General features: G+C 48.3%; 5 protein-coding genes across 5 annotated transcripts; 4 read left to right on the top strand and 1 right to left on the bottom strand.

Moving 5' to 3' along the window:
• Positions 1-767: 767 nt before the first annotated feature.
• EYB26_005236 (uncharacterized protein) lies at positions 768-3,255 on the top strand (the record flags this gene model as incomplete). The annotated part of the gene is made up of 4 exons (XM_054264526.1): positions 768-1,934; positions 2,003-2,854; positions 2,908-3,106; positions 3,155-3,255. The coding sequence occupies 4 exons, from the start codon at positions 768-770 to the stop codon at positions 3,253-3,255; spliced, it is 2,319 nt and encodes a 772-aa protein (XP_054120501.1).
• Positions 3,256-5,223: 1,968 nt separating this feature from the next.
• On the top strand, positions 5,224-6,141 carry EYB26_005235 (uncharacterized protein; the record flags this gene model as incomplete). Its single annotated transcript, XM_054264525.1, has 1 exon — positions 5,224-6,141. The coding sequence occupies one exon, from the start codon at positions 5,224-5,226 to the stop codon at positions 6,139-6,141; it is 918 nt and encodes a 305-aa protein (XP_054120500.1).
• Positions 6,142-6,745: 604 nt separating this feature from the next.
• On the top strand, positions 6,746-9,067 carry EYB26_005234 (uncharacterized protein; the record flags this gene model as incomplete). The annotated part of the gene is made up of 2 exons (XM_054264524.1): positions 6,746-7,789; positions 7,844-9,067. 2 exons carry the CDS (start codon positions 6,746-6,748, stop codon positions 9,065-9,067), a joined length of 2,268 nt encoding a protein of 755 aa, XP_054120499.1.
• Positions 9,068-10,637: 1,570 nt separating this feature from the next.
• Positions 10,638-14,106, top strand: EYB26_005233 (uncharacterized protein; the record flags this gene model as incomplete). Its single annotated transcript, XM_054264523.1, has 4 exons — positions 10,638-10,865; positions 10,961-11,753; positions 11,829-12,743; positions 12,800-14,106. The coding sequence occupies 4 exons, from the start codon at positions 10,638-10,640 to the stop codon at positions 14,104-14,106; spliced, it is 3,243 nt and encodes a 1,080-aa protein (XP_054120498.1).
• Positions 14,107-14,689: 583 nt separating this feature from the next.
• Positions 14,690-15,763, bottom strand: EYB26_005232 (uncharacterized protein; the record flags this gene model as incomplete). Its single annotated transcript, XM_054264522.1, has 1 exon — positions 14,690-15,763. One exon carries the CDS (start codon positions 15,761-15,763, stop codon positions 14,690-14,692), a length of 1,074 nt encoding a protein of 357 aa, XP_054120497.1.
• Between the last annotated feature and the right edge of the window lie 187 nt (positions 15,764-15,950).

Genomic DNA, 15,950 nt, shown 5'->3' with positions numbered 1-15,950 from the left:
CCTCCCGAGGGTAATCCGGAGCGGTGATTGACTGGCGGGCGGCTGGGATGTTGGCGCTAGACCCAAGATAGTAATACAAAGCCCAAAGAGAAAAGTGGAAATGGGACGGATCCCTCGACACTAGCCCCAAAGGAGCTAGGGCAGGAGCTATCGATAACGGCAGCCAATCAGCACGCGGCCTCGGCCTCAGGTGTCAACCGGGAACCCCCCATCTCCGTTCTTACTATCCGTACTCCGTACGGACAGAGCAGAGTTTCCACTTTTCCCACCTTCCCAAGTTTTCTTCTCCGCCGTGGAGCCCTCCTAGCGTTCAACCACATTCAACCACATTCAACCAACCGGCTCGGCTTACTCACCGCCTCTTTCCATCATTGTACGACCTCCACTTGCCCTCTTTCCTTCCCCCACCGCTTCCCTCGTCCTCGCTCACCTCACTCCCACGTTCACCTCAAGCCCGCCCTTTCCTTTCATCTCTTCCCTTCCTCCACTATGAATTAACGAACCAACTAAGCTGAAAGAAGGTGTCCCTCTGTACGACCTTCGCCTTCTCGTCTTCCCTTAAGCTCTGCTCTGTCTGGTGCTGGCCTCAGAGAGCTACAACCTATTGTGTGTTTCTCTCTCTCTGCAACGGAGATTAAACCAATTCTTCCACACACACCCACACACCCACACACACACACACTCCCACAACATATCACATCACCACCTTCCCATCCAATTCTCCATGAGCTTGTTGTCGGTCGTCGCCTGTTGATTTCCAGTATATGATGTCCCAACACAATCTCAGCAACGATGGCCTGGTAGATCTCGATTATGACTCGAGAAACTATCTCCAGGCCCAAAGCTGGCCACTGGCCGTCGACCAGAATATTCCACGACAGGATGATGCTCGCGACATCGCGCCTTTGCAGACAAGCGGCCATTCCTTCGACCAGCCGATCCAAACAGGCACCAATTTGATGTCCGAATGGCAGTTTCAGCAATCGCTTCATACTCAAGTCCCGTATCCGCACGTTGAGACCACTGGTCCTCAGTTCACTTCGAGTTTTGGCGTTCCCCTGCAGGCGTCTCCCGTCGACTTTCTGCCTGCCTCCCAAGCAGCAGCTTCTTTGGATGCCGGCTCTCTGCTTGATGGCTCGTATCTTTCGCTGTCGGCTCCCGTCGACATTAGCATGCCGTTCACCTATCCCGAGTTTCAGGAACTCATGACCTTTCCTAGCGGGCTACCGGATTTGACTTCATATGGAAGCATTGCTCATAACATTCCCGAGAGCAGCTCACCCACGGACACGTATCTCGAAGTCCGCTCCTTGACCAGTTCGAGCAGTGACAATGGATGGGCGACTGTCGACCATCGTGCTATCGATCACTTTCACACCGATCATGCATTGTTCATTAACCCTACACAGACCTTGCACGACCGAAGCCTGTCTGAATCCTCATACTCGGACTTTGAGCCTAACCGCGCTTCATGGGGCAGTTGGGTGGACGTTCAACATCCCATCAGCTCCCCGGGCTCTGATCATCTTGACTTGATTTACAACCCTGCTGTGGACCGAAGGATCTCGCTTGATCACGCTTCCCATGGATCCGTGTCTCCAGTTGCTGTCAGCCCTGTCGCTATTGTACGACCAATTCCAGTACCCTCTAAGAAGGTCACTTCTCCATCACATTCACCAAGATCATCCACGTCATCTTCCTCCTCTTCACCTTCGTCGTCTTCGCCCCCAGCCAGAAAAAACACTCGCAAGAGCCCGATAGCCGCCAAAACTGCCGAAACAAAGGTTCGCAAGCAATCCCAAGCAGGCAAGCCAGAGACCACCGAGAAGCGTATTGGAAAGCGCAAGGGACCTCTTAAACCAGACCAGAGAAAGCAAGCCAGCGAGATCCGAAAATTGCGAGCTTGCTTACGTTGCAAATTCCTCAAGAAGACTGTAAGTTTCCTTCTCGATTTGATTGGTTTCTTCATGCAAATTGAGAGCAAATATCTGACTTGGAACAGTGTGATAAAGGAGAACCTTGCGCTGGATGCCAGCCTTCACATGCTCGTTTATGGCAAGTTCCTTGCACCCGAATCGATATCAAGGAAATCGGCTATTTCATGAAGGACTGGAAGGCGGATTACGAACGTCACGTTACCCTGGGATTCTCTGTTGGAAATATCAAGGGCTTCTCTGAGCAAGAGAGAGTCCTCTTTGTCACTCACGGCTACGGCGAGATTCTGCCCATCAATGCTCGTGAGGTCTTTGTTCGGGACGAAGAATGTTTCAACATGGACTGGTGCGAGACCGTGGAACGCGAGATGGGCCATTACCAAGTCTCCACTATGAAGTTCTCGGCTGGCATTGAAGGCATCTCCCATTCGAAACTATCCGATTATTTAGACCGTCACATTGACGGCAACGGGAGCTACGAGAAGTTTGTTGACGACTACTTCGACGGCACACCTTTCCTGACTCAGATGTTGAAAACTGCATTCCGCTACTACTTCCGTACCAAGCTGCCAGTCATCCGCAAGGCATTGAAGTTGATCCTTGCCTACAACCTTACTCTCAGTGTGACGATGGTTGAGGGTATTGGTGAGGACGAAGACTTCTTGGGTAAGATCGAGGGCGAGGGTTCCCGATTCCGAGGAAAGACAATGGCACCTGTCATGATCAACTTCCAGATCAAATGTGCCATGGCCAACATGTGGCGTGAGTTGCAAAAGGACGTCCTTGAGGAGCTCTCGGCTCTTTACTCTAGTGTGTATAGTGGCGATAGGCTTAAGAATTGGCCCACCATCTTCATTTTGGCTACTATCCTCCTTGCTGTTTGGGAGGAAATGCAGTTTGACTGCCACTACCGTGTTCCGGTATGTTCCCACCGTATTTCCTGACGATAGAATCTCACTAACCTGCTTCTCAGGACGTTTCTGCCGTTGACAAGTTCTGCCATGACATGGAGTCTACTCCTGTCGGCGTCATTGTCGGCCTTTTCCAGGCTATTTCCCAGAAATTGCCCGCTTTCACTGATTGGGAGACCAGCAAGCACCATCAGTTGCTTGCCTCCAACCCTGATGTCTGCCAGACCATGACAGAGGTTCGACATCATGTTAAGCAGCACGGTATGTACTACTCTAGAAGTATATCTATTCACTGACTAACGAGTTTAGAATCCTACCTCCGTAACCGCTCCAACACGAAATTCAACCGTAACGACTTCGACTGCCTGTCGAACAAATTCCTGTCACGACTAGTTATTCGCGCTAACTGAAATGATTTATGACCTACGATCAACGAAAAGCGATAAATTTTGTGCTATTTATGTTATTACCATTGATCTGATTTACGGTCTTTCACGAGATACGGCGTTGAGGTATGCGAAAAGAGAAATATTGAAAGAGTGATGATTGATGCCAACGCATGCAAGCGAGTCGACTACCAAGCGTGTTGACCTTGACGACCTTCTTTTGAATTACGACAACTTCTTCCTTTCTATTGGTCTCCTCGTGTCTTTGAGGATTTCGAAGGACTGTTCTTGTTCATACCGTTTATCATACAACACTGTATGAATGCGATTTGGTGTTGTTTACTTATTCTAAGCGTGGCGATTGATGATGACGAAAGATGAACGAAACTTATGAAATGTTGAGTGTTTGATTTGCATGAGTCTTAGCTTGGCCAGATGATGTGTTTGATTTTTGACTGTATTGTTTTGCTGTATTGGATTGGATTGGACTGGGACATGGATTTGGCTTTGTTTTATTTTCCTTTGTATTTTGATTTTGTCTCGCATTTCAGCGATTCCACGCGATTTGAGGCCAACGAACCACCTTACCGCCTCTTGGATGGAGTTCCGAGTCAATGGCTGACTGCACTGCACGGCAGGACTAGGTACATAGTATTGATACCTTGAACAAAGAACATTGCATTTACAGAATTGAATTGAATAGTTAGTAGATATGTATGGAGTAAACATAATGAACTTACTAGGATAAAAATAGACCGTCGCAACTTGTCTGCCGTCCCAACCGGACTAAGGTTGGATAACGAAAACGATACGGGTGGAGTCTTGCCGTGGCGTGACCTCATCGATTCCGTTTCCAAACAGTAACAAAGTACTATGTAAACAATCTAGACTCTGGATTCAGCTTGGTCGGCAGATAACTAATTGACGGCTACGTATGTACTAACTAGTTAACTATGTAGTAGTTTCTTGTTCAATATGTACTATGTAGCAAGCAGGAATCGTGCCATCCTTGCATGATAATATCGCTCAAGTACGTAAAGCAACAGGTCAAGCCATGATGGCGTCATTGCGGGAAGCATGCTGGCTCCTATCGATAGGAGTGCTGATAGCGCTCGCTGATAGCGCTGATAGTGCTTAGTGCTCCATAATCTACGGAGTACAATAGAGCACAAGGATATTACATTACTGATTAATGAAAATTTTCTTCAAGCCACCGGGCAATTATTCGGGATCATCAGGGGTAAAAATTTTCTAGTCTGAAAAGTATGTTGCTGTGTTGCAGAATTTGTCGCAAAAAGCCTCAAATATCGGATCAAGAAGGAAAGGTTGGATGGCGTCACTCTTTGTGGCAGTTCTTAGTAGAGTTTGTTAAGAGTTGACTAGCGTGGTCGTGCTAGCGACTTCTAAGGTTAAATCAGAGTACAAAGCGCTGAGTGACTCACCTGGCTGTCTGGATTAGGCTTAGCGGGCCAGGCTCAAAGCGCTGCGATTGGCTGGGGCTTATCATTAGTTCTAGCACGTTCCCCAGCCTCAGCGCCTATGGGCATACTCTGTAACTACACTAACTTACAGTGTAGTACGTACTTACGTAGTGGAATGAACCTCGAAGGTCCTTCACCCAGAGTTGCAGTTGCCACGCAGATTGGAGGGATTCTCTCAAGTCTCAAAAGGCAAAAGACTAAAAGTGACTAAGAAACTTCAAACAGGGGAAGTTGCCGATTACCGGGTGACCAGTCAGAGGGCGATTACTAAGGCGGAGTGTCCTTCTATTTGCGGCTGTGCTGCCTGGCTTATCGCCTCCACCCGGCTTCCCTCCTGCCTACCAGCACGTATAAGTACCTTCCCCTTCCCCGCTCAACGAGCCATCTCTCTTTTCCTCTTCACATCACTCTCATCACAATCCTACATCCTATCCCTCTGTCATCTGTCAGTGAGGTTATCTGATATACTCTTCTTTACACTACAACTCATACTTCCTATCAAACCGCCACCATGCAGATCTTCGTCAAGACCCTCACTGGAAAGACCATCACCCTTGAGGTGGAGTCTTCTGACACCATCGACAACGTCAAGTCCAAGATTCAGGACAAGGAGGGCATCCCTCCCGACCAGCAACGTTTGATCTTCGCTGGTAAGCAGCTCGAAGACGGTCGTACTCTCTCCGACTACAACATCCAGAAGGAATCCACCCTCCACCTTGTCCTCCGTCTCCGTGGTGGTATGCAGATCTTCGTCAAGACCCTCACTGGAAAGACCATCACCCTTGAGGTGGAGTCTTCTGACACTATCGACAACGTCAAGTCCAAGATCCAAGACAAGGAGGGTATCCCTCCCGACCAGCAGCGATTGATCTTCGCTGGCAAGCAGCTCGAAGATGGCCGCACCCTCTCCGACTACAACATCCAGAAGGAATCCACCCTTCACCTTGTCCTCCGTCTCCGTGGTGGTATGCAAATCTTCGTCAAGACTCTGACAGGAAAGACAATCACATTGGAAGTCGAATCCTCAGACACTATCGATAATGTCAAGTCAAAAATCCAAGACAAAGAAGGCATTCCTCCCGACCAGCAGCGATTGATCTTTGCTGGTAAGCAACTTGAAGATGGCCGCACTCTTTCCGACTACAACATCCAGAAGGAATCCACTCTACACCTTGTCCTCCGTCTCCGTGGTGGTATGCAGATTTTTGTCAAGACCTTGACAGGAAAGACTATCACATTGGAAGTCGAATCATCAGACACCATTGACAACGTTAAGAGCAAGATTCAAGATAAGGAGGGTATCCCTCCCGACCAGCAGCGTTTGATCTTTGCTGGTAAGCAACTGGAAGATGGACGCACTCTTTCTGATTACAACATCCAGAAGGAGTCTACTCTTCACTTGGTGCTCCGTCTTCGCGGTGGCAACTAGGTTTTCTTCTTCTGTTACTATTTATGATGGGATTGCATTGGCCTTTTCTTTGGCGTTGGGAGACTGTTTATGGGTTTATGATTCACAATTTCTTTGACTTGACTCAGACTATTAGCTAGTTATCAACATAATACACTTGACCGATAGGTCTTTCGTCAAGATGAATATCCTTCGTAAATCAGTCCATTGTAGCGTATGTATATTAGTGGAGCATATTAATCTCGTAGGGCCCCGACGGTGACGGCAAATGCGGAGGCGGGTCTCCATCGTATTCCAGTATTGTGAGACTAGAAACGCCCACTTCGCCTCGCAACTAGCAAGTCAAGAAAAAATCATTCAAGATACCTAAAACTCGATAGATAGATATTATTGATTCTATTGATAATTTCAATTCGACTATGGAAAGGTATGGCGCGACAATGCAAACGCCACTTGCCACTCACATGACATCCGTGCTCATTGGCCATGGTGGGACCACTTTTGACATCAACCGTTGAGGGGAGGACATGACATGTCTTGGACCACAAACAAAATAATACCTCACGATGCCCACGAATCAAGCGACGACAGCCCGGACATATTATCGTTCAAATCATGCGTCGGGATGCCCTCATATTTCTATCACATAGCGCTTGAGCTTTTGACCTCTTCTTCATCGAACATCGCACACGACATCTACCACGACGACGATAATCCCACTGGGTTGCGATCGGACCATTCCCTCGCAAACGAAGCTGTGCGCGAAGCGTTTCTGCCTTTTCAGCGATACTCCAACAATAAAAAGACAACAGCAACGTCGCATCGTCATCGATCTGGGGTTTCGGGGTTGGGAAACGGAAATAATAATAATAGCAATAATAATAATTTTAGCGGGGTTGTTGGAGCGCAGTTGGATGACGGCCTCAATGGGAAATTCTCTTCGTTATCGCTACAGAACCCTACTTGTTCAGAAGATACATCTATTCAGTCGGATTTGAGATTTACTCAAATCTCCATCCAAGGCGTCGATATGGTTGCTCCCGCGCACAACCGTCACCGCAGACCGTCAACCGACGCCAGAGGCGATGATCGAGATACAATTACAACCGGGATCGGGACGGACATCATAGGCGGCCTTCATACGCGCGGCAAATACATCCCTCTCGATCAGACATTAGCCGATAGCGTGTATGGCATTGTCCATCTATACAGAGATGCGAAGGAGACGCCGTCATTGACCGTTGATGATCATCCGTTGTATCTGAAGGGGTCTTCTGCGGCTGCTCGACGACCGCCGAATGACTCGCCACAAGATATAAGCGGTGGGATGGTACATAGAAGTCAGTTGGGAGGCGGTCATGGCAGTAGTCGTAGTCGTGGTCTGAATGAACATGACTCGGCGGAGTATTACTCTTCGTCTTCTTTGCAGACACACTCACCCAATGATGAGGATTGTTCGATACTGTGCATCCTCGCCGTACCGTCATACCTCTCGCCGGCTGATTTCCTCGGTTTTGTGGGTGAAGAAACGAGAGATGAAGTCAGTCATTTCCGCATGATCAAGACTGCGAGAGCGAATCGGTATATGGTTTTGATGAAGTTTCGGAACGGGAAGAAGGCTCGTGAATGGCAAAGGGAGTGGAATGGGAAGGTGTTTAATAGTATGGAGGTATGTTTTCACTATCGTTTTTTTTTTAAGAAAAGCACAAACTAACGATCTCAGCCTGAAACGTGTCACGTCGTCTTTGTCAAGTCCGTGGAGATTGAAGTTGCGAAACCGCGCGAGATAAGCGATGCTTCTAATCAGTCTTCTACGTTGACATCAACTACTGCGCGATCTCTCGGAGCTGCTACTAGTTCTCCCGGCCGTTCGTCCGCTTCGCTATCTGCAAAACCCTTGGCTCCTCCGACCCCTTCATTAGTTGAATTGCCAACGTGCCCAGTCTGTCTCGAGCGCATGGACGAGACGACCGGTCTATTGACTATCATCTGTCAACATGTCTTTCATTGCACATGTCTGCAGAAATGGAAAGGCAGCGGGTGTCCCGTATGCAGATATACACTCGACGACTTTGCGCGACGAGGCCAAGTCGGATTCTTCGACGAAGGAAGCTCGTGCGAATGCAGCGTATGCCATTCGGAACTCAATCTCTGGGTATGTCTTATCTGCGGCAGTATTGGCTGCGGACGATACGACGAAGCACACGCCTTTGCACATTTCAAGGAGACCTCGCACGCATTTGCTATGGATCTCTCCACCCAGCGGGTGTGGGACTACGTGAGCGATGCATACGTTCATCGTATCATTCAAAGCAAAACAGACGGTAAACTGGTCGAGCTACCGGCAGCAGATAACTCCGCACTCGATCCACCAGACTGGACGGACGCAGTCCCTCGCGAAAAACTTGAGAACATGAGCGTCGAATACACCCACCTACTCACCAGCCAACTCGAATCCCAACGAGCCTATTTCGAAGAAATCGTCGAACGAGCAGTCGACAAAGCCTCCAAAGCAAGCGCCGGAGCATCCGCGGCTCTCGAAGCCGCCGAAAAAGCAACTCAACAGCTTAATGAGCTACAACAACGCTATGATGCCCTAGCCAAGGATAACGTCCCCGGTCTAGAGAAGGAGAAGGATCGCGCCGAGCGCCGTGCCGAGAAATTCGAGATCATGGCACGCAAACTCGAGAAGGAATGGCGCGAAGAGAAAGCTATGAATGAGAACTTGGTCAAACGAGTTGAATTGCTAAGTGAAGAAGTCACCAAATTAAAAGCGGAGAATGCAGATTTGAGTGAACAGAATCGTGATTTGACGTTTTTTATCAGTGGGTCGGAGAAGTTGAAGGAGATTTCGGCGGAGGCGGGTGATGAGGATGTTGTGGAGGGGACGGTTAGCATTCCGGAACAGCAGTCTTCGAAGAGGAAGGGCAAGGGACGACGGAGGTAAATTGGCGATTCTTATGTTTGGGCATATTAATGATGTTGATTATGATGTGATGCATTCATGGAGTTGCTGCTCTTTGTGTGGCTTATGATACCATTGATTTTGGCTACTTTATATACTGTTCAAACTTCGATAGATGTCATTGTAAACCTCCAATTCCATTACAAGATAGTCTACACAAACTACCAGTTGGCCGCGATACTTCTCTAGAAATACCGGTCAACTAAGTTAACTTCCATCGGCGAAGATTACATTACAACTGCCATGCCATTTTCCTATCCGTTCAAGTTATCCGTGCGTTCGTTCTTCCTTCTCAACTTCTCCTCCCTTCCACTTGCAGTCAAAAGGCTGCAGACGATCCTCCGAATCTTCCTCATCAAAACAAATCTCCGACCAATCTTAGCCCAGCATATGCCCAGCTTGCCAATTTATTGGCAGTCTATGCGTCCACGTTCCCGCTATGCCCCGATGACGCGATTTTGACATGTGAACATTTGACCCCTCTGGGTCCGGAGATAAGAAACTGGTTTCCATATTCCATTGATACTCCATTGAGGGGTATGAAGAGTATACCGGAGTAGGGCAACTGCTCGCCTCTCCCTGTACAATCAACATCAAAAAAACCTTCAATTGCTCTCTATCAAAGCTAGGATATTTTTCCAATTCTGGCATGTGCACTGCCCTCTTTTGCCAAACAAATCTGTACGAACTTCCAAGACAGTCTCCAAAACATTTGTCAGCACGAAAAAGTCTCTGAACCACCATCTAGATAGGACCCGTCTCCGTCTCAGCCAATCACATGCAACGATACCATCATTTCGCCACTCTTGCACAACATTCTCGACTTGGAAAAAAGGTCTTGGCATGGGTGCTTGGCCACCACTCTTGGCAGCGGAATTCCTCTCTTCCCCTTCCTCTCTCTCTCTCACGTAGTTAACTTAGTTACCTCCTACGTAGTTAAGTTAACTAGAGGTTAACTAGTGTAATGCCATGATCTCTCCACGTGATGCCAAGGATCGTCTGTACTCCAGTATAGCCAGCCAGCTTCCTTTACGATTCGACGTGCTCGTCGAATTATTCACGGAGTATAAGTTACCATGTGTAACTATGTCTCTAACTCGAACTATGGCTTATCAATCCAGAAAAGTCTAGAAAGTTGTTTGCGTACGAAACGTGTGGATATACTCCTGCCGGAATGGGTAATGGTCTGGGGAACCTGTCCTAACCAGACATGGCTGGGTTAGGGCATATGTGGGGCGGGCCATACATCATGACTTTTGGGATTGGTGATTGGAAGAAGTCAACTGATTCCTCTGGGTATCAATTCTTGGAACTACGTATGTGTGTCTTGGAAGGGCAAATGTTGGTGTTCGCCTGGGAATATAAAAGCATTGACGGTTCCTGTCTTTTGGGAAGAACCTAATGATCCTGAGGTTGTTTTCTGGGTAGACGCTCATTTGATATCCCCCTTGCTGGCATAGAATTTTGATAGACATCAATCTATAATATTCACTTTTTTTTTTTGCCTTTCTTTCATTTCTTGTTGATAGAGCATTATTATATTTTGAGCACAATGCGGCGCAAATCATCCTCAGCAGCCGCCCAATCCTACCCATCTCACCCCTTCCTCCTCTCCGCCGACGACATCGTCTCCTACCTGGACACAAACATCGACACAGGCCTCTCGACTCAACAAGTCTCCTCTTACCAAGCCCGGTATGGACACAATAAACTTTCCGGCGAGGGCGGGGTGACCTGGTACTCTGTTCTCGTGAAACAGGTCTCTAATGCCATGGTACTCGTACGTACCTCCCCCCCCTCCCTTTCTTCTTTCTTCACTCACAAAAAAAAAAAAAAAAAAAAAAAAAAAAGAGTACTAACTTGACATGATTACAGGTCCTCGTCCTAGCCATGGCTCTCGCCTACGGCGTGTCCGACTACATCGAAGGCGGCGTCATAACCGCCGTTATAGTGGGCAACATCGTCATTGGTTTCTACCAAGAATACCGCGCCGAGCAAAAGATGGATGCACTGCGCAGTCTTTCCTCGCCATCTGCAATGGTGATTCGGAACGGTCAAGTCGACACCATCCCGTCTCCAGAGGTTGTACCCGGTGACATCGTGCTCATCAAAACCGGCGATACCGTCCCCGCTGATTTGAGGTTGGTCGATGGAATGAATCTGGAATGCGACGAGAAGATCTTGACCGGTGAAGCGATACCCGTTGCCAAGGATGCTGCATTTGACCCCAAACCATCAGCTGGTGAAGGTCCTTCAGCAAATGCAGAGACTCATATCGGGGTAGGCGATAGATTGAATATGGTCTATTCCTCCTCCACAGTCACAAAGGGACGCGGAAAGGGCATCGTCGTGTACACGGGCATGTATACCGAAATTGGTAAAATCGCCGCTTCAATGCAGGGTAAGAAGAAACACCAAAAAGGCACCAAAAACAGATCCATGTCAATCAAGAAATATGGCGTGTTGCAAGTCTTTCGAGGCGGATTTTGGAGGTCTTGGGATGCCCTAGGACGGTTTTTGGGATTGACGACGGGGACGCCGTTGCAAAGGAAATTGAGTAAACTGGCTTACAGTTTGTTTGGGCTTGCAATTATTTTTGCGATTATTGTTTTTGGTGTGAATGAGTTTCGTGTTACGAATGAGGTTGCTATCTATGCTATTTCAACTGGTATGTATCTCTTTCCCCCGGAAACCCTAGCCCCGACAGGGGGAGAAAAAAAAAATAATGCTAATTATTGTGAAGGTATCGCAATCATCCCCGAATCCCTCATAGCAGTTTTGACAATCACCATGGTCGTTGGAATGACTCAAATGCACAAGCGGCGAGTCGTCATCCGCCAGCTTTCGGCTCTTGAGGCTTTGGGTGGAGTCACCAATATCTGCAGTGACAAGACTGGCACTCTGACCCAGGGTCAGATGGTTGCAAGAAAGGCTTGGATACCTGGAGTTGGGATTTATAGTGTTAACCAGTCTGATGATGCCAGTGATCCTTCAAGGGGTTATGTCACGTTGGATGCTGCTTCTGGGGATAAATCCGAAGCCGGAGAGCAGAATGAAAAGACTCAAACAAACCAGACAGACAGCAAGGAAGAGGATGCAATCACAGAAGTAAGCCCAGGGCTTGAGAGCTTCCTTCTCGCATCTTCCTTATGCAACCTCGCAACTGTGCGATATGACAACACGGCTAGCAAATGGCAAACCATGGGCGACCCGACCGAAATCGCTCTACAAGTATTTGCCCATCGATTCGGCTATGGAAAGAAAACCCTCGAGACAGAGTTCAAATGGAAGGAGATTGCCGAGTATCCTTTTGACAGCGCAATCAAGCGGATGTCTGTGATATATAGTAAAGGAACAGACGAGTCCATGATCTTTGTCAAAGGTGCTGTTGAACGGATCATTGACCTTTGCACGTCTGTTGGAATTGGAAACAACGAACAGAAAATGACACCCGGTTTGAAGGAAAATATTCTCCAGCAAATGAAGGTTCTTGCGGATCAGGGACTGCGAGTCCTTGCTGTTGCTCAAAGACCTGTGCCTGCCGGATATCATAAAGGTGACGAGCTAGCTCGTGAAGACGTTGAAGTCGACTTGAATCTCCTTGGTTTAGCTGGGTTATATGATCCACCGAGATTGGAAACAAAAGACGCTATCACAGGTATTTATTCCCTCCACATCCTTAAGTGAGTGAACCTTTTGCTAACAGCATAAAAGAATGCATAACTGCAGGAATTCGCGTCCACATGTTGACCGGAGATCATCCATCCACTGCAAGCGCAATCGCAAAAGAAGTCGGTATCATTCCCCGACACACGGAGTCTCTTTCAGCCCAAGAAGCTGCTTCACTGGTGAAAACCGCTGCCGAATTCGATGGCATGACGGAAGATGAGATCGACGCCATGCCAAGCTTACCTCTGGTCATTGCACGGTGTGCCCCCAACACAAAGACTAGAATGATCGCTGCCCTGCATCGTCGTCGATGCTTTGCCGCCATGACTGGCGATGGAGTCAACGATGCCCCATCTCTGAAGGCTGCAGATGTAGGTATTGCAATGGGCATGGGTGGTTCTGACGTAGCCAAATCCGCTTCCGACATTGTTCTTACGGACGACAACTTCGCTAGTATCGTCAATGCGGTTGAAGAAGGGCGACGAATGTTTGATAACATTCAAAAGTTCGTTCTGCATCTGCTGGCATCGAATGTTGCCGAGGTTGTCTTGTTGATTGTCGGCCTCGCATTTCAAGACAACGATCGCGTCTCTGTCTTCCCGCTCTCTCCGCTTCAAATCTTATGGATCAACATGTTGACTTCGTCTTTCCCTGCATTTGGACTGGGGCGCGAGAAGGCTTCCGCCTGCGTCATGCGACGCCCTCCTCATAATACAAAGAAAGGTGTCTTCACTTGGGAGGTCATTGTAGATATGGTCGTGTACGGAGTGATTATGGGAGCGCTGACCCTACTCACATTCGTGATTGTTATTTATGGTGTTGGCGATGGTAAACCTGATTTGGGATCCGACTGCAACAGAAAAGACTCAGAATCTTGCCATGTTGTCTTTCGTGCACGCGCAGCCGTTTTCGCTGAGCTCACTTGGCTCATTCTTATTTTGGCGTGGGAGGTCAAGGACCTACGGAATAGCATGTTCAACCTTGACCCGCTACGCGCTGAGCAAGAAGGTGTGAAGTTCCCATTCTTCAGAGATGTCTGGGAGAACAAATTCCTCTTCTGGGCTGTCGTGATTGGCGCTGTGTCTGTATTCCCCGCAGTTTATATTCCCGGTCTGAACACCGATGTATTCAAGCATCGTGGTATTGGCTGGGAATGGGGCCTGACCTTTGGCGCGGTAATCATCTTCATCCTGGGCGCTGAGGCGTGGAAAGGTGTGAAACGTCGGACCGGCTGGTTCGGTGAACATGACCCTCGAGAGAACGGGTCTATTTCAGAATCAGAGTTTGGACTGAAGCCAAGTCCTTCCACTGTGAGGTCTATGACAAAAGATAGTCGAAGTACCAGTGCATGAAAGTCCATCGTCCGGTACCTAGTGAGGAAAACCAAGTCGCATAGTCAGTCTATGTGTTGTTTGTTGTTAGATTAAGAGTTAGAACTAACTAATAATAGAGTTTGTCATCATCATTGATAGATATTAAGGCATTGTTTTTTCCATTAATCAGTTTTCATTTCAAGATCACTGTTGAGCTAGCCTCGCCCATTGTGATGACTATCCAAAGACACCGGTATCGCACCCCCCTAGGATCAACGGGCTTTTCCAAATCATATCCGGACTTTTGCAGAATGGCTGGCTGCAAAGTTCTTTTCCAATCCCATAGCGTAACTAGTAAAGACACGATGTGCGAGTTGACTGGCTATTGGCTGTTGCTGTCGCGCTGTGAGTACCGGCTAGTTACTCTCTATGGAGGAAGATCTGCTGGTTGATTGAGATGGTGAGGTCGAGATTTCTTTGTCAGGATACACACGTGATTTACCATGCATATGATCCATCTGCCTTGCTCCTTCTTTGCTTTTTGACTCTACAAAGAACTACGGAAGTTAAGAACCAATTGAAAAATATGATCATTTGATTTGACAGGGAATAAGATACGGACCTAGTCAAGGTCAATTGCACGGTTCTCACGCATGGACCGATCAGCGGCAATAACAATACCAAGCGACTTGACGGCGTTTTGCATATGCTTTGAAAGGTCCCAATCCTCACGAATAGCATCCAGCAGGAACTGTTGCTCACGGGCACAAAGCTCATAATGATCGGGCTCGCCTTTCATAGAAACCATCTTATCCTGTGCCTGTCCATCGATCACGGTGCTCACGCGTATATTCGATGTCCTGGTGTGGCTATTGATATCGGCTGAAGCGTAGCCACTCTCGTCCATTACAATCGATACTGAACCACGAGGCCCCATTATATCCTTGACAAAGTACGCGGTCTCGGACATCATTGGTCCCCAGCCAGCTTCGTACCAGCCGACAGATCCATCGGCGAAGAGGATTTGCAAATGCCCGTAATTGACCTGTCCCGAGCCTGAAGGTAGGTCATCACTAAGGCACAGCCCCATACCGCGTACCTGCACAGGCTTGCTGTCGGTAATTTGCAGCATTACGTCCACATAGTGAACCCCGCAGTCAATGACAGGATTCTTCACATCGTCAAGAATCCGCCGATGTACCGCCCACGCATCGCCGCTGGAGCGTTGATTCAAGTTCATTCTCATCACAAACGGCGGACCGAGTTGTCGCGCCTGTTGAATGAACTCGATCCAGCTGGGATGGTGTCGTAGGATATACCCAATGACCAGCTTGCGGTTTGACCGTTGCGCTGTACTAACGACGCGCTCTGCATCGGAGACTGTGACTGCCAGCGGTTTCTCGACAAAGACGTGTGCTCCAGACTCCATTGCCGCCACGGCGTAATCAGCATGAGTCGCTGTATGTGTGTTGATTGACACTACATCGGGTTTCAAAGCGAGGGCCTCCTCAAGAGTGAATAGGAGGGGGTATTCTTTGAGTGCGTCCGGGAATGTCTTTCCTGGATGTCGTCGGTCTAACAGACCGATTATCTTGAACCCCGGATTGTGGTGGTAGGCCAGCGCATGGCTGTGGCCCATCTGGCCGATGCCAATGACAACAACAGTCAAGGGTTTATCTGTAGTAGTGGTAGTCATATTGAGGCATCAAGGCTTGTAGAATCTTGGTTATCTTTGCCGTTGTAGCGTGAGATTTCAACGTGGACCTTGGAAGCGGGGGGGGGGGGGGAGGAGGTCAGATATATAGACCAATTTACGTAGCAGAGCACACCAAACAGGTGCCATGGGGTACAGTAGTACCGCAGCGCCGGGAAAATACTCGGAC

This window comes from Talaromyces marneffei, chromosome 4 (genome assembly GCF_009556855.1).
Source record: "Talaromyces marneffei chromosome 4, complete sequence".
NCBI lineage: Eukaryota > Fungi > Ascomycota > Eurotiomycetes > Eurotiales > Trichocomaceae > Talaromyces > Talaromyces marneffei.
The sequence above is the reverse complement of the archived record's forward strand: the minus strand, read 5'-3'. Positions and strand labels throughout refer to the sequence as shown.